This window comes from Dermacentor variabilis, chromosome 10, assembly GCF_050947875.1.
Source record: "Dermacentor variabilis isolate Ectoservices chromosome 10, ASM5094787v1, whole genome shotgun sequence".
Classification (NCBI taxonomy): domain Eukaryota; kingdom Metazoa; phylum Arthropoda; class Arachnida; order Ixodida; family Ixodidae; genus Dermacentor; species Dermacentor variabilis.
The window spans coordinates 65260947-65279278 of NC_134577.1; the positions used below are offsets into that span (position 1 = coordinate 65260947).

The 18332-nt window shown below is 46.6% G+C and overlaps 1 protein-coding gene across 1 annotated transcript in view; it reads left to right on the forward strand.

The window, feature by feature from the left end:
* The window catches only part of LOC142559277 (phospholipid-transporting ATPase ABCA3-like), a 38940-nt gene extending 20929 nt beyond the window's left edge, over positions 1-18011 (forward strand). Inside the window, exons 6-14 of the mRNA XM_075670899.1 lie at positions 51-291; positions 1295-1483; positions 2406-2587; positions 5275-5400; positions 7270-7390; positions 9784-9938; positions 13016-13171; positions 16782-17041; positions 17987-18011. Of these exons, the coding sequence (XP_075527014.1) occupies positions 51-291; positions 1295-1483; positions 2406-2587; positions 5275-5400; positions 7270-7390; positions 9784-9938; positions 13016-13171; positions 16782-17041; positions 17987-18011 (1455 nt within the window). The remainder of the gene's footprint in view (positions 1-50; positions 292-1294; positions 1484-2405; positions 2588-5274; positions 5401-7269; positions 7391-9783; positions 9939-13015; positions 13172-16781; positions 17042-17986) is intronic.
* The last annotated feature ends 321 nt before the right edge of the window (positions 18012-18332 follow it).

The following is an 18332-nucleotide window of genomic DNA, read 5'->3' on the forward strand; positions in this document are numbered from 1 at the left end:
GCCCCCTTTTTTCTCTCTCTCTTTTCTCCCGCGTCCGTTGATCCCTGTAGGAGATGCTGCGTCGCGCGGGCCTGAGCGACGTGGCCTACTGGCTGGGCCACTTCTTCGAGTCCGGCTTCGTGGTCCTCTGCGCCGTGCTGCTCATGTACGTACCGCTGTTCGTGATCCGCAACGGCAGCGGCACGGCCTTCCTCGAGTTCGCCAACCCGGTCGTCTTCATGACCGTGCTGCTGCTATTCGGCGTGCTCACCATACTGCACGCCATGCTGCTGTCCGTGTTCCTCTGGGGACGTAAGCACGCGAGCTTGGCGTTTGCGCTTGTTGCGGGCTGAGCGTGACAAATGTAAAAGAGAGAGAGAGAAAAAAAACCAAGTTCCCGCGGGAATCCTGAAGACGTAGTTGTGCATGGTTTGCTATATTATACTAACGGTGGAAATGAGAAAGCTCCTGCTGGCCTCCCTGTATATGTCTGCAGCGTTACGGCAGACACCTCAACGGTGGCCGGAAGAGGCAGACTGGATGAATAGGAGCAGATAAGATAGGAGAGAGGAATGGATACCATATAGTATACTGTAACAGTAAAAGTTACTCGTGTACACATCTGGGTAAATATGCTGGGTTTAGTAGCGGCCCAATTCAATCATACAATATTTTCGGACAGCCACATATTCCTGAACGCAACACATAATCATATCGTGGTTTTGGCACGTAATGCCCCAGAATTCAATTTTGATTATAGTAGGTCATGTGAGCGTTCGGGTCCTTAAAGAGCGACACCAGCTCAATCAATCTCATAATCACAGCACCTCGCAAAGCGAATAACTCTGTACCTGTGGTTGCAACGTTCATGAATGCTCACCAAGTCGCTCAACGCTACATTCTCTGCAGCTCCGAAAAAACGCTGAACATTATGTGCCTTGTAAAAGCGGGAGCCGCAAAATATGCGGTGCGGCTGGAAGCACAGTGAAGCGTGTCTTCATTTTTAATTGTATTGACGACCGCAGCGTAACAGAAGCAGCCGTAACATCAAGAGCAACGGCAAAAGTAACACTTATTGCATAACGTACGGCCACAGTGCGGCGAAGGATAACAAAACTTGACCATGAAACGTTGACGACACACGGAACGTTAAACAGTCTCTCGGGACCGCTTAGAATAATTCGTAACAACAATCGCGCCAATAAAAATTGCTCGATCGAGAATAGGGCTTGTGGTGTGACCGCATATAGTAGAAGAGAAATATGATCATGTCCGTCTCGCTGACAACACCTGCCTCCGTGCGGTGCGCTCGCAGCCGGGGTGGCGTTTGCGGCGGCCGTCGTCTACTGGTTCGCGTTGGGCCTGTGCCCGTACGCGCTCCTGCAGAACCCGTTCGGGCTCGGATACTACCTGACGTCGAGGCCCACCAAGCTGGTCTCGGCACTCACTCCCTTCATGTACCTGCACTGGTGCCTGCGGGTCATCGAGCGCTTCGAGAAATACGGTGAGCGCTGTGTCCGCGCCCAGTCTGTGTGTACGCGGTTAGCGAATCGTCGGCCTATCGAAGAATCGATGGGACCGCGGGCTCGTTGACGTTCGTTGTCCTTGACTTATGCGAACCGAGGGGCAAGATTTACTGGTCATAGGCGCGGTCATAGGTCAAAGGTCATAGGTCAAAGGTCATAAGTCACAGGCGCGGTCTATAAAGAGACACGCGAGGGTGGAACACGTGCATATTGTCACCTGTGGCGCAAGTGTGGAAGCCGCCTGGCTCTGCAGCAGGTCACGTGTGGTTAGTGGCTCTGTCACCTTTCTACAGTGCACCAGTGACGTCACCTCAGCCGGCGCTTGCAGCTGGAGCGCCAGCGAAGTGAGCCACTCATTGTAGACCGCACTGTAGAAATGTAGACCGCACTGTAGATACAGAATCCGTCATAATAAACAAGACTGCTGGGCGGATCACCACACGCAGGCAACTCCTCGAAGCTTATGACACATTCCTCTGGTCGTTCCAGAGCATTCTGGCATTGTAAAGAAAACTGGGTAAAACAGCCCAAAGCTGTATCGTATAAAACTAAGCGATTAAGCGTGTCTAATAATATTGATACGGCTTCACTATGGCAAGTGGAGCATTCTTATGCACGCAGTAAAACCCAGTTACTGCCTTACGCGACTTTGTTCCAGCGCTCTCCGAGCACTCTGAAACAACCAATCGAATACGCTCTCGGTCAGCTTTCGAACGTATCGGCAGAGCAAAAGCATATTCTGGGGGAAGACGGGCGGTACCTCCTCATCGCACCAGGGGTTCTACTGGTGTAAAACTAGTCCGTAATTGTTAACTACTGTTCCTACGCGGCTTCGCACCTCTGCTGCACTGGCGGCAATATGTTCGCCAACTGTGACCAAATGACGTCATCATCCTGCAGAGGTTCGGCTGACGTGGAAGACCATCTTCGACAGCGCCACCACGTTGGACAACGTGAGCGTGGGCGAGCTAAGCTTGCTCAGCCTGTCCTCGGCGCTTGTCATGGTGGGCCTCATCTGGTATCTGGACAACGTGGTACCCTGGGGATACGGCGTCCCCAAGCCTCCGTACTTCATCTTCTCGGTGCGTATGTGTATGCAGACACGGTGTGCCGGTCCCTTTGCTGCTGCTGCTGTTCGCTTATTATGTGCCGTGAATGAGCGCATATTGCGCCTTGACCGGGCACCGGGAGCGTGATGCGGGATGAACGCGGACGCGAGGCGCATTTACGTACTACAAACCCCGCGGATATTTCTTAACGGCCGTTTCGTATAGCGCGTGCTGAGTTGTTTTAATGAGACGTGGTTCTTTTAATATGTTCCCACAACGGTGCATGTTGATCGAGAACGAGACGTCACGAAGAAGCGCTTAATTGTCCGACTTATTGGTGTTTGGTCAGCGCTCACAAAGTCTCGCTGCGATGATCACCAACCGGCCCAATATCACGTTTTGAGATAAACCTCTGTGGTCATTTTGGCCAGAAAGATTCGTAACACCAATTCGCACAAAGGAAACGCACCCTTGAAAAAAAAAGCAGTCTTCACCGACATTGATGTTCCTAAAAACGTCATTAACTGTAGTATACCCATGCTGGTTGCCTAACTTGACTCGACTAGCTATCACGTACTTAATTCTTCGTTTCAAATGCCGTCAACATGGATACACCAATATAGAAATAGAGGAAGCTGTTTGCAGATGAGATGGCTTGACAAGGACTTTCACACGTCAACAGTTGTACAAGTAATCACAAAGTATTTTTCTCTCATATATTTATTTTCCCTTTTCTAACCTTTCTGTTGTTCGATTAAATGCTAACTTACTGGAATTGTTTTTCCGGTAGCTTTCCATAGCATGGTATTTTTAGAAATACCGTAGGGTTCCTTGGCATGTTATCTAATACAACTACTGCATGACCACTGCAGTGAGGTAAAGTTGTCTTCGTCTACGGACACTGATAAATTATGCATAAAATATTAGTTCATCGGCCGAGTTAAAAAGTTTTTTTCGTACAGCCAGCGAACTTGAGGTACAAGCTTAGAACATGAACATAACACATAAAAAATAGTTCGTACTGGCTTAACTAAATGTTTGCCGCTCAAACACGATTTTGTCTCCTAAAGTCGTGTTTTCTTTTTTTCTTGCGAGTTTTATTATTTTTTTTCAGTTAACTGTTCTGCCTAAATGCGTACTCATATACATGTATACTGTTTCGCCCAACTGCCACGCTCTCAAATGAGAGTAGCAGTATTGTAAATTAAATAAATAAATAAATAAATAAATAAATAAATAAATAAATAAATAAATTGTCTTGAGTGCCCACTCTATCGCCAACCCAGATTGTGAGGCACGCACCACTTTCATATCAATTTTGGTCCGTTAACGAGGCTTAACGATTTGTTTATTGTACCTGCTGTTTGTTGTTGTTGCGTTATGCAAATATGTGTACCACATGTGCTACTGTGTGCACTTTATAACGCACTTCCCGTAAAAGCATGTACAAGGCTGACAGTATCTGTCAGTTAAATAAATAAAATCTTGCCAGTGTGTCATTATACTACGCATGTTATTAGTCTGAACAGTTGGGCATTTTGTTTTCTTTTCACCTTATATATTGTGTGCATAACATTCATCTTAAATTCAATGTATTCTATATTAACGTACTTGTTTCATCTGGCGCTTCTTAAGTTTTCTTTTCTTGCGCCATACTCGCACATCGCATAAGCGAGGAAGCGTTCCAGCTGCCACGCTTTCCCTGAGCTCCACTTTGGAAACATTCAGTTTGTTTCATCATCATCAGCCTGGTTACGCCCACTGCAGGGCAAAGGCCTCTCCCATACTTCTCCAACTACCCCGGTCATGTACTAATTGTGGCCATGTCCCCCCTGCAAACTTCTTAATCTCATCCGCCCCCCTAACTTTCTGCCGCCCCAAGCTACTCCTCCCTTCCCTCGGAATCCAGTCCGTAACCCTTAATGATCATCGGTTATCTTCCCTCCTCATTACATGTCCTGCCCATGCCCATTTGTTTTGTTTGATTTCAACCAAGATGTCATTAACTCGCGTTTGTTCCCTCACCCAACCTGCTCTTTTCTTATCCCTTAAATTTACACCCATCATTCTTCTTTCCATAGCTCGTTCGCTTATTCGTTCGTTAGTTAGTTTATTATTCTTTAAATACAATTAATTGGTAAGATACAATATACAGACAAGGGTCCCAAAGTCAAAGACTGCAACGGGACCCTCGGTTAATAATAACCGGCCAGAAGTCATCTGCGACGACTAACCGAATGTGCGAATAGCCCGAAAACGCGTCACGTGTGACGCACCTACTGCAACCGGGGTCCTCGCTCGCGTTCATGTACGTTCACTATCTCCGGGGTGGGCCCGTATTTTTGGCAGGATAGGCGGACAGGTAGGTAGTCAGAAAGAAATCTGCTCCGAGTGTGCCAGAAATGTCATTCGCATAAAAAAAAAAGAAACTGAGCTTTGTAGCCAATATACGGAACAAATTAGCAATAACTCTTTCTGCTTCTGACGTGACTCCGCGCCTGAAACACATCGCAAATACGCTCTAATGTGGCTGCCGTTCAGGACTTCCCGCATCGGCTTTGCCACGACGCTCGGAGCCATGCAGGTAAAGCAAACTCGCGTCGCATTGACGCTCCTTTCGTAGCGTCTTGAAACAATTCTCGTTTTTTTTTTCGTCCTGCATCTAATTTACGGAAGTTCGAGTGAGTACTGATACCGCTCTTCTTTTTTTTTCTGCGCAGGCCGACTACTGGTCTCCTTACAGAAAGTGGAACATCCGAAACACGGCGAACGCTCAGGACAAAATGTACTTCGAACAGGACCCCAAGAACGCCGATCCGGTCGTCCACTTGATCAACTTGAGCGCCGTGAGTTGGGTCAACTGCGATAAAAAAAAATAGATTTAAGCAGTCTATAAACTATTTATAGAGGGCATTGGCCTCCATGTATATACTTGTACTTTTGTCTATAGAAAATAAAGAGCGCTCACAGGCAAAAAAATTTATTGACTGGTATATGTATGTTATTTTGGTATACTTGTGGCCCGGACATTCCTAAGCAGTCGTTTATACATGCATGTACGATATAGACGACAGCGGGAACAAAGTTAAGGCCATAAGTCAATAGGCCGTGTAGAGACCCAATGTGTGACTTCGAAAAATAAATACTGCAGTAATGACCGGTTATCACTTGTACAGTACAGTTTTCTATTTGAATCTATTTAGTGAATTGAATCTATTTTGAATAGATTCAATGCACTAAATTTGAGCTTACGGCCAAGCACACGTATTACTCCTGCCACGTTAGCGCGATTGTGGATACGCAGCTGACACTTTGCGACACTGTGTTCAACCCCGCATTGAATGTTGCGTAAGCAAAGAGCTTCAACTCATCTGGCTATACCGCTGGCTAGTTTCGTGTGAAATATTGCACTGACGTCACGTTTGGTTGTGCGTGCAGTCTAATACTTCACCTGCTTCATCCACACAAAAATCACACGTACGCGTCTTGTGTGGCAGCGCCGGGCAAAAGAAAAAAAGAAATCGCAGAAATTAAACGATCGCGCCACTGTAACGACGGATTGCCTCAAGAGAAAACGGTTTCACCGTACTGTTCTAGCAAAATGGTTGTGTTTTATTTTATATTTTTTTCTGGCATCACCAAAGGCGACGGTAATCTCCGATTTACTCTGGATGAAATACGTATTCGTAGTTTCGACTATACGCCCAGATACCACTTAGGTGCAAATTTTCGCTTGGCTGCTAGGTTGGGATATGCCTGATCGGATTACTGCAAATAATCTTGCTCTAAATGTTAAAAAGAAAATTCCACTGCAGCAGAATAAGCCAGAATTTTGGGATGTAAGACGCATTATTTGTTGCCTTTCGTGCGGTAATGATGATACTTGCGAACTCATTTCCAAGTCAAAGCAAAGCTTTGTTCGGTTTTGTGTGAGCACTTCGTCAAAGCAGCACTGTCATATTGCGGTCCCCCATGCTAGGTTCAATTCATTTTTGAGAGGGAGATTATCTCTGAACTAAAATATTCTTTTCGCCGTTTGATGAAGCCCAGAAAACCGTTTATACAGCAGCTCGAAGTTTTCGGGCAACTGCGAGAACACACAATGGTAAAATTAGTACACCAAAAAAGCAAGAGAAAAGAGAATGGTACCAATGAACATACAAACCATAATACAGTGTCTCGTGTAATAGATTCATAAGTATACGATACATGATACGAAAAAGAAAGAACACATAAGTGCATTGTAAATAATTTGTAACTATAACAGATAACGGAGACGAATCAGCTCATTAAGAAAATTACGACATTTTACACGAAAGAAAAGTTTGCGACAAACGCCGTTAAGTTCTGCAGTTTACAAAATATTTTGCAGACGTTCGCCCTTCGTGAAATGCACAGTGCGGCGACTATACACGTTCGAAATGAAGGGAATGTTGTGTTCTAATGACCGAAATTTGTTATCCGTTCGCAAGCGGGGAAATAACACTGTGCTTTTACTTACGCGTGAACAACTCGCTGTCATGTTGCGTTGTGATTTCATAACAGCTCGCACATGGCAGGCGATATTTCTTTTGTCGTCACCTCACTTTGAAGGGAATACGTTTTGGGATCATCAACCTCATCGCCATCATAATCACCCTCGTGGTACATTTCCAGTCGGCTTGCCAGTTTGCCGGTCATGCCAGTTTGTGACGCCGCAGTGCTTCTTTGCACAGACCAGCAAACAGAACGGCGGCGACGTCAAGAATATCATCCTGACCATCTACAACAAGCAGATCACTGTGATACTCGGCCCACAAGACTGTGGACACATGACTCTCCTGGATATTATCACTGGTGAGCGGACGTTGCCTCGTCCTGTTTATGGGGCACACCAAGATTGTCGTTCTTTCGGGAAAAAAGAATACCGTGCATGTTCTTGAGACTGTGGCATTCAACCTCTCAAGTCATATCAATGAAATTACATTTTGAACTCTACAGGTGAAAACTATGTTGTTTGTAACCGTTCACAGATAGCGTTTAAGCTGTGACTTTGACAGCTGCCACACGGCAGAAATTCTCCTCCTGCAGTTAACGTGTTCGCACTAGTATGCAGAGGCATCTCTGTAGCTGTTCTATTACTTCGTGTGTGCTGTGTCTGCAGAATCTCGTTCGTTGATAAAGCAGGCGCGAATGGCACCAGTTACAAGAGGTGTTATCTTTGAACGAGACACTTTGGAGTGACGCCTCACTCCGGAGTGACGCTTGCCGGCATGCGTGAAGATGGGTCGCCAAGATTCACTCCAGCGTCGGCTGTCGCGGTCGGTCGCGCGACCCGCGTAAATCGCCGGTGTGAACACGCTTTTAGACTCGCTGCGTGACAGTCTGCCTCTCCTGGCAGCCACCTGGAAGCTAGCCTAAGATGATCAGACCGCCGGAGTCGCGCTATCCCGTGGTTTATACGTGTGGGACGGGATTTTTGCCCCGCTTTGGCGTCTCCGGACCCCGAGTTGTACCGAAATACCTGTCCCGTGGCGGGTCTTGGGCCATACCTGTAGTGCCGAATAGACTTTTCACTCATGGTAAAACGGCAGCGCGCCGCGGGACAGTGGACTGCTGATCTGATTCAGTTTCTCGGTTGTAGTGACACCTCCATGAAAAAAGAAAGAAAGAAAGAAAGAAAGAAAGAAGCGACAGAAAGGCGGCAAAGCCAAACACTGTCGGAAGCGAGGCATCTGCATCCTGCTATCTCATAACGGTTCTGAAAGCAAACTATTCGCTCACGCGATTGGACACAACCCACGGCTATAGCGCACTGTAGCTGGCGTAGCCAAGCCAAGGCACACACTGACCTCGCCAACTTCATGCAGTCGTGCTTGTCAAGCATGTGGTGATGGAAGCACGTGAAGTAATGCCAAAGCGCAAGAGAAAATTTACTCGATAACTAAGAAAACAGTTTACCTTTACATAAACAAAGCTTGGAATAAATGTTTATTATCGTTTCGGATGAGAAATCGACCGGCATCCTCACATGTTTACGATCACAAGAACAGGCTTTCATAATAAATAGGCGGTTGACGTACTGCGCCAAACACTTGAAGAAATGTAGGATCGTGTAGATAAGGATTCCTTTTTATTGAGTGACATTATTGATGACAAATCAACAGACATGCCCAAATTTTTATATCATTAGTAGGCTATCGTAATTAATAGGCGACTGTTGTAGACGTACAGCACCGTGCACCTGACGTACTGACTTACTATGTGAAACGTTGGTCTGCAAACTAAGTCGGTAGTTATTAAATACAAGTGCACGCATATTTCAGTTCGCAGACGACAGTGTCCTGTTCTGCAACACTGGAGATGAATGACAACAAATGATTGAGGACCTTAACCGAGAAAGTACAAGAGCGGGGTTGAAGATTAGTTTGCAGAATACAAACGTAATGTTAATAGCCTGGCAAGGAAACAAGAATTCATGATTGCCAGTCACCTTTTAGAGTCTGTACAGGAGTACGTTTATCTCGCTCAATTACTCAGAGGCGACCCTGACCATGAAAATAAAATTTACAAAAGAATAAAAAAAATGCTTGGAGTGCATACGACAGGCATTACCACCGACTGGGAGCTTAACACTGTCGTTGAAATGAAAAGTGTGCAATCATTGCACACTTTTCACGTGCTAACAGGTGCTAACATATGGGGCAGAAACTTGGAGGTTAACAAGGAAGCCCGAGAACAAGTTAAGGACCGCGCAAGGAGCGATGGAACGAAAAATGTTAGGCGTAACGTTAAGCGACAGGAAGGGAGCGGTGAGGATCGGAGAGTAAACGGGGATAGCGGATATTCCAGTTGACATTGAGAGAGAAGAAATGGACCTGGGCAGGCCATGTAACGCGTAGGGTAGATAACCGGTGGACCATGAGAGTTGCAGAAATGGGTGCCAAGGGAAGAGAAGCGCAGTCGAAGACGGCAGAAAATTAGGTGGGGTGATGGGTGATGAAATTGAGAAAATTTTTAGGCGCAAGTTGGAATCGGCTTGCGCCTAATTGGAGATCGGGGATAATTGAAATCGGGGTAATTGCAGCGCTGAGAGAAGCCTTCGTCCTGCAGAGGACAAAAATATACTGCTGCTGCTGCTGCTGCTGTTAATGATGCTGATAATGATTATGATGATGATGCATATTTCTGTCACTCGTCACACTCACTGACAGCGTGCTTCGTTGGTGCGGCGCGCGTTTGCTTTGCAGGCAGGCAACTCCCAACAGGCGGCGAAGCTTACGTGTGCAACTTCGACGCTTCCAGCTATTCGGGGCGAACGTGGGAGTATTTTAGCGTCTGCCCCAACGAGAGCGAGCTGTTCGACGACTTGACCGTCGAGGAGCACCTGCTCTTCTTTTTGTTCGTGAGTGCTGCCAAGAACTCGCCTGTTATTACTGAAGGGTTTCCGAAGTGGAACGTGCGTTTGCAGCTCCATCTCGTGGCCATTTTAATTTTTTAAACTTCGGTACATTGTAGCAGGATCAGCGCCAAAAAGATGTTGTAGAAATCGTACCTAATGACTATATATATATATGGAATGCGATATCGTTTCAGCGTTACGATGCACCGACACAAAGGATGTCCCACATCCACAGCCAGCGACGTGAGTGGTGCTAGCTAACACTACCAGGGCTAATTTTGTATGCATACAAACAAATACCGAAGAAAGTGGGCGCAAGGCTGCGCCACGGTAGCGCAATTGGCAAAGCACGGCATGCGTAATGAGCAAGTTACCGTTTCGTTCAATTTTCAATTTCCCTTTGCCTCAGTAATTCTACACTTCAATGAAACATACAAATTAATTTCTACGTTTTCTCTGGCTTTATTCTTCTCGTTTTTTTCGTGTGGGTGTGACTAAAGAGCATGTCTGCTTTTTTTAAATTGTGACTATTGTTGTGTTCTGTATACGATTCACCGTGCATGACAGCGAGTAGGAAGTGGTGTATGCTGAAGGTCCATATAAATGCGTTTCCAATTCACAGATTTATCGCGCCTCACGCTGATACGCGATCAATTATAGCGCCGGTCTCTGTGGTGGGTGTTATATGTGAGGCTTAGTGTTCATCACGGAAGAATGGGTTTCATATTTGTGGCGCTATCGTTAATGTGACGCGTTAAATCCATTTTGTGTACTCGATGAGTAAGATAACAACTGCACTTTTTTTTTTGCAGACTACAATATGCCCGTGTCATAGCCGTGGTTCGAATATATATATATATATATATATATATATATATATATATATATATATATATATATATATATATATATTAGTTACGTTAGTGCAGCTTCGAAGCCACATAGCTTGTCAGACGATTGTGAGAAGTTCGTGTGAGTACGTGAATAATCACCATTGAATTTCTAGTATTTAGAGTATTAAGATATCTTAATAAATCGGAAATATATTTCTGTGCAACTGCATTGGTTTGGCTGTATAGAGGCAAATACTTTTTGACAAAGGACCTGCTGCGTAGGTTACGTTGGTAAAGCTTCGACGTCAGATAGCTAGCACTTGGGAAGTCGGTCGGGATACTCCAATAGATATGATCGAATTAATAAAAGAAAAGCACTATTTCACAGGCGAGACCATCGGCGACAAGGAAACCCTTACGCATCTTGTAAACATAAATGTCATCATGATACACAAATACACAAGAATGCGGACAGGAGGATGGCGCTGCCGTAGCTTAATGCTAAAGCACCGCACACGTGATGAGGAGCATGTGGGTTCGAGTCCCACCTGTGGCAACTTGTATTTTCGTCCATTTTTCATATTATTCTTTAGAGTTCGACTAAACGTAACAATTTCTCGCCTACGCTATCCCTGGTTTCATTGTATGCTTTCTTCATTCTGTAACTAAAGAAAAATCGACCCACTCAGGTTTTTATTGATCTCACTCGCAACATCTTCGAATATTACGACGGGTGCATAATTATCAACTGTGAAGCTCAATGCCCAGTTGTGGCTAGATGCTGTATCACGCACACGATATAGTTCCCCGGAAAATAGATTGCGTTATATAGAGTACATATTCAAGAAAATGAAACGTTTATCCCTTCGACAAAAAAAAAAAAGAAAACTTTGATCACAGAGCACGTTGGTCAGTTAGGACTGTTTGCACATCTTGGTAAAAAGAAAAACCCAACAGCGCGGCACAGCACACCGCAAGAACAGCGCTGTGTCCCTGCGTTCCTGTTTTCTTTTTTTTTTTTTTGCTGTGCCGTACTGTTTGCTTTCTACCCTAAATCACTTTGTTTTTGCCAATGCTCACCCATAGAGGAGGGTAAGAGGAAACACGCTTTGAGGATATCAAATAAACTCAAAGAATAAAGTGAGGACTGCGCGAAGAACCATCAGGAAAGAAAATGACAGACGCCTCACTAAAAGAAAGCAGAGTCAGTTTGAGACAAAGTATGAGTTGGGGGAGGGGGAGCGGAGGAGGGGGAAGTGGAAGCAAAGAACAAGGAGCGTTATTGGTCAGGACACGCAATGTGCGGTGTAGAGGTAACCGGCGACTGGCCACAATTACAGGCCGGATATATACCGGCAGATGGAAAACGCGGCGGGGAGAGAGGTTTCGAAGTGGAGTGATATGGGATTCTGGATTGCGATCGCAGGCACGGTGAAGGACATTGTGAAGGAGATGCGCTGCAGCAGCCGTATACCACAGGGTCATGGTGGCAAAGTTTTCGTTATTAACGGCAGCTTCGAAATAGCCTTTAATGAAAACTGCACGTAGAGGAGCATATACTACAGTGACGAAGACTTCTATAGCCTGTGGGGCAAGGGACGCGAAACAAAATGAAGCAAAGTACAAGACGGTACGGGACAGAGCACCAGCGCCGTAGTGTCCTCCTTTCATCAGCACCATACATATAGCGGCGGAGAATCAGCGGAGTGTCGATCAACACAGTGTTAATCCCCGCTTCATTTCGTTTCGCGTCCTTTTACACCACACCCAGTATGAACCAACCATAGCCCAGGAACAAGTAGCGAATATACTTAATTGAATTAAGAGGTTTTATACGCGCGAAAATCACAATATGACAATAAGCCACGCCGTGGGGCTTTGGGGGGCGGGGGCCCGACTCTCGATAAATTTTGACCGCCGGGAGTTCTTTAAAACATACGCATCAATCTTCGCGCGCGAGCATTCTTTTTTTGCATTTCGCCGCCATCGAAATGCGGCCGGCGCGGTCATGCAGGATCGAACCCGCGACCTCGATCTCACCAGCGCAACACCACGTTCACTATAAGCTACATCGCGGCGGGTGGTGACTTCTAGCCACAGCGCGGTAAATGAAAAAAAGAAACAAAAACAAAAACAATGAATGAAGTTAGGCTAGCTGCCATAAAACGCGCTAGAAGAAACGCCCTCCTTATAAAGTGGGTAAAAAGACAATACCTTGCCTCGTCGCGGCGCTCTGCGCATGCGCAGCTCCGCGAACTGCCGGGGAACACTGGCGAGGCCTACGTCGCCACGCTCATGCGGCAGCTGAACATCGAGCAATACAAGGACACCCTGGTGTCCCAGCTGTCGCCACGACTGCAGCGGGTCCTGTGCGTCGCCATCGCGGCCTGTGCCGTCGAACAGGTATTACATGCGCGCGAGGCCGCATAGTATTTTTTTCACAGCGAGACTGATTACGCTTAGCATTACGCTTAGGCTACATTGGATTACGCTTAGCCAAAGCAAAGTCTGCACTACATGGGAATAAGCGCTGTAACCTGGATGACGTCGAACACGTATTACATACGCGCGAGGCCGCAGAGTGTTTTTTTTTCCACAGCGAGACTGATTGCGCTTAGCATTACGCTTACATTACATTAGATTACGCTTAGCCAAAGCAAAGCAACGTCTGCACTATATGGGAATAAGCGCTCTAAATTGGATGACGTCGAACACGTATTACATACGCATGAGGCCGCAGAGTATTTTTTTTTCACAGTGAGACTGATTACGCTTAGCATTACGCTTAGACTACATTTGATTACGCTTAGACTACATTGAATTACCCGCCGTGGTTGCTCAGTGGCTATGGTGTTGGGCTGCTGAGCACGAGGTCGCGGGATCGAATCCCGGCCACGGCGGCCGCATTTCGATGGGGGCGAAATGCGAAAACACCCGTGTGCTTAGATTTAGGCGCACGTTAAAGAACCCCAGGTGGTCAAAATTTCCGGAGTCCTCCACTACGGCGTGCCTCATAATCAGAAAGTGGTTTTGGCACGTAAAACCCCAAATATTATTGCATTGAATTACGCTTAGCCAAAGCAACGTCTGCACTATATGGAAATAAGCGCTGTAAATTGGATGACGTCGAACAGGTATTACATACGCGCGAGGCCGCAGATTATTTTTTTTCACAGCGAGACTGATTACGCTTAGATTACATTAGATTACGCTTAGCCAAATCAACGTCTGCACTACATGGGAATAAGCGCTGTAAATTGGATGACGTCGAACAGGTATTACATACGCGCAAGGCCGCAGAGTATTTTTTTTTCACAGCTAGACTGATTACGCTTAGCATTAAGCTTACATTACATTAGATTACATCTAGCCAAAGCAATGTCTGCACTACATGGGAATAAGCGCTGTAAATTGGATGACGTCGAACACGCATTAAATACGCGCAAGGCCGCAGAGTATTTTCACAGCGAGACTGATTACGATTAGCATTACGCTTAGATTACATTACATTATGCTTAGCCAAAGCAACGTCTGCACTATATGGGAATAAGCGCTGTAAATTTGATGACTTCGAACAGGTATTACATACGCGCGAGGCCGCATAGTAGTTATTTTCACAGCGAGACTGATTACGCTTAGATTACATTAGATTACGCTTAGCCAAATCAACGTCTGCACTACATGGGAATAAGCGCTGTAAATTGGATGACGTCGAACAGGTATTACATACGCGCAAGGCCGCAGAGTATTTTTTTTTTCACAGCTAGACTGATTACGCTTAGCATTAAGCTTACATTACATTAGATTACATCTAGCCAAAGCAATGTCTGCACTACATGGGAATAAGCGCTGTAAATTGGATGACGTCGAACACGCATTAAATACGCGCAAGGCCGCAGAGTATTTTCACAGCGAGACTGATTACGATTAGCATTACGCTTAGATTACATTACATTATGCTTAGCCAAAGCAACGTCTGCACTATATGGGAATAAGCGCTGTAAATTTGATGACTTCGAACAGGTATTACATACGCGCGAGGCCGCATAGTAGTTATTTTCACAGTGAGACTGATTACGCTTAGCATTACGCTTAGATTACATTAGATTACGCTTAGCCAAAGCAACGTATTGCACTATATGGAAATAAGCGCTGTATATTGGATGATTTGGGGGCTGATTCGACTATAGCCAGAGTTGTTTAACGCGAACCTGAGCACACTAGAAACACTGACGCCACCAAGCTGCGCCCCACGTGGTTTATCAGTTTTCCACGCGTCCTGAACTGCGCAGCCTAAGCTCGCTCTCGTCGAAAGCGCGGTACGAATGAGCTAACGGATAATACGATCACTGCTTAGCGCAAAGCGGAGTATGTTCCGGAATTTCGTTGTATTAAATGACGGCGTTCACTTTTTGACACCGTTTTTCTCAGCTGGATCTCGCAAAGCGCATTCGAGAGAGATGCAACGCAGAAGGCGTAATTTTTTAATCCGCGTTTTTAGATCCGTTCAAGGAATTCACTTTTTTTGTCTCGTTTATAATCTGCTGCACCGCCTCACGTGGGCTTGTTTTAAATATCCAGTTGCTGGTCAGCAATTGGCTCTGACCCAACCAGGGTAGGGTCAGCCGTCTAGTGGGGCCGGCATACTGTGTAACGATTCCTTTCACTCGATGCTAGTCGTTTATAACCCGCAAGACCGGCCTATGGTCGCATTAACTAACCTAGGAGCCTCTATGGGACTACTGGCCTAGCGTGAAAAGAAAAGTAATTCGATTGGAATCGTCGCGTTTACACGACCCTGTTATTTTCGTGTGCGCATTCGTCGGGGCTGTAGTGCTCGGCCAGAACTATAGGAGCACTTCCCGGCACCCAACTTCCGACGTTAGCGTGTGCGATGATCTGAGCAGCGCAAACCATCAAAACAATAGAGCTTCGTACAAAAATCGCTAGAGGGGGAACTGCAGCGCTGCCAAAGTTCGGTTACCATGGCAACGAAGGGTATATAGTAAGCACATAGGTTTGTCCAATTGTCGTGCTCGGGGCTTCAGACGTTCTTCTTGTGGCGTTATCTTTTACGCGCTTTATCTTGCGAAATCCGAAAGAAAGCATATTTTCGTGAACACGGCAAAGCCAGAAATGTAACCGCGCTGATGCACAATCATTGTTATTCGCCGCATTTAGTAGAGCAGACCTGTGTTGAAAAGTGCTCTTTTTGCAAAGTCGCGAGGGCGTTCGAAGGCAGAAGGACGAGTATGGGACGAACACGCGTATACTACGCATTATTCCCACGCTGGCCGAATTGTCGTACTTACAACTACCGTATTGTGTCCCTCCATAAGCCCCCCTCGGGAGAGCACAGTGGCGCGACCGTTTTCTCCGTACCGATAACAGCTCTGTTCGCCGAGTGCTATATCACGCGGTCCAAAATAATGTCAGATGTTCTGATCAACTTTATTATTAGGGTTTGGTGCCATTGACATCGCAATCGGGCGCTGGAGAATATCGCCCCCGTCTCCTCTCGTATTTCCGCAGTTGAGTGATATGAACCACGCCACACTGACACAACTTGCTATCCGGTATGACTCGGGTGTAGCGCGCCCAACTGTACGAACCGCGCCGAAAGCAACAAAGCCTTCTACGCGCAGTTCCGTGCGGGACGGCCCGTTAGTTTTGCGCCTCCGACTGCGAAACTTCTCAGCGTGGACCGCGACCACTCCGCCTCCGAATGGAGGCGGGGCATATGCGAGGCTCTGAGCAGGTAGTTTGTAGAGACCAGGAAAACCGTGCCGTGTGGTTTTATTATTTAGTGGCCCGCCCTTGCACATGCGGTAGCACATAAAGGGGACACAAAGCTATAGCGTAGGCGCTAGCTCCAGAGCTTCCCTAGCGAACGTTTGCACGCACAAAACTACATGTGGTGTGAAGCAGCGGAGACGGCAGAAGGGAACCCCGCGGCACCAGACATCAAACCGCAGTGCGCACGCGCCATGTCGCGGCTGCGGCGCATGCGCAGACGCCCCTGGTGATCTTCCCCGAGCCAACCAGACTGATGGATCCCAAGGCGCGGCACGAGGTGTGGGACGTGCTGGCCCGCCTGAGCCGGCGCAGCAGCGTCCTGGTCACCACCTCGAGCATCGAGGAGGCCGATGTGCTCGCCGATAGACTGGTCATCATGCGTGAGGGACGCGTCGTGTGCACCGGTTCCCCAACGTGGCTCAAGACCAAGTTCGACTCCGGCTTCTTCCTGCGCTTCACCAAGCTGTCCAACTTCAGGTGTGTATATACACGCGGACGCGTCCGTCGAAAAGATTGGCGTGCGCATATGTGACGTTGTGTGACAGTCTGTATACACGACGGTTCGCGACGATAACGGTATGATTGTGGAGTAAGAAATACAGGAAAAGGAGGATATTTTGCTGGCCGAGTTGGCATTCCAGTTTTTTTTTTTTCAGGCGAGCAGCGCGAATAACACTTCTTGCGATGGCGTTGCGATGGCGCTGTGTCTGTATACTCCTTGCCTTCGCAATAAGTGTTTTTTTTTCTCGCTCTGTTCATCTCAAGGCAGGAAAAAAGCAAGTTCTACTAGAATGGTTCACTGTCGTAAGACTATAAATAAATAAATAAATAAATAAATAAATAAATAAATAAATAAATAAATAAATAAATGAAATGCCAGCAATCACATTTGAAGTGCAGCCGCCTGGACTATGGAAACAAACAAACAAACAAAACAAAGCAAACAAAAAATCTGCCCCCCCCCCCCATGTTAGTCAATCGAAACCTGGGATCCTATTTCGGGCGCCATCATATTCCGCCCTTTTATCAACTTCGCCATCTCAGCAGCTCTGATTGGCTCACTGGGCCGCTACGGACCCTCCGATTGGCTCAATATGCCAACATGGCAGAACTCGACAATATGGCGGGATGGTGTTTACAATAGCGCCCCAAGGCTGAAGTACTGCCCGCGCCCTTTTGCGCGTTTGGCTTGACACTCGTATTTTAGTTCTCGCTTCTACCTTCCTTCCTGCACACAGCTCAACCGCTTCAGTGAACCTCAAGTGTTTTCAATCCACGTCTTTTCCTGCTCTCTGCCCATTAATTACGTGAACGTTTTTAACGCAGCAAACCGCGATTATCATACGCATTTTCGAGCGCTTCTGTGTGCATCCTATAGACCTGTTGGACATTTAGTTCTCTTCTGTTGTCGTCCTGTTTTAGTCCTTCAAGCCGTCCACACTTGTAACAAAATCAATGAAATACCAACTAGGCCAATCTGCCACCGTTCTTCGAACGTAAAACTGAGTAAACGTCCTCTCAACGTCACAGCTGCCGTTCACAATGCAGAGCAACGTCAGCGTCGCAGCGTCCGCTTCCTAGCACATTGCCGCCGTTTACATGTACGCGACGTGCGGGAAAATGCGGTGCGATGCGCGATTGTCACAGTCATGTAAACGCGACTACTAAAGAAAAAGAAAGCTTTTGTTTACTCAAAATCGAAAGGCACTGAATAAATTATACGCCGGTTTTCCCTTGAGGGTCTCACGAAAAGTACGCATTTATCATA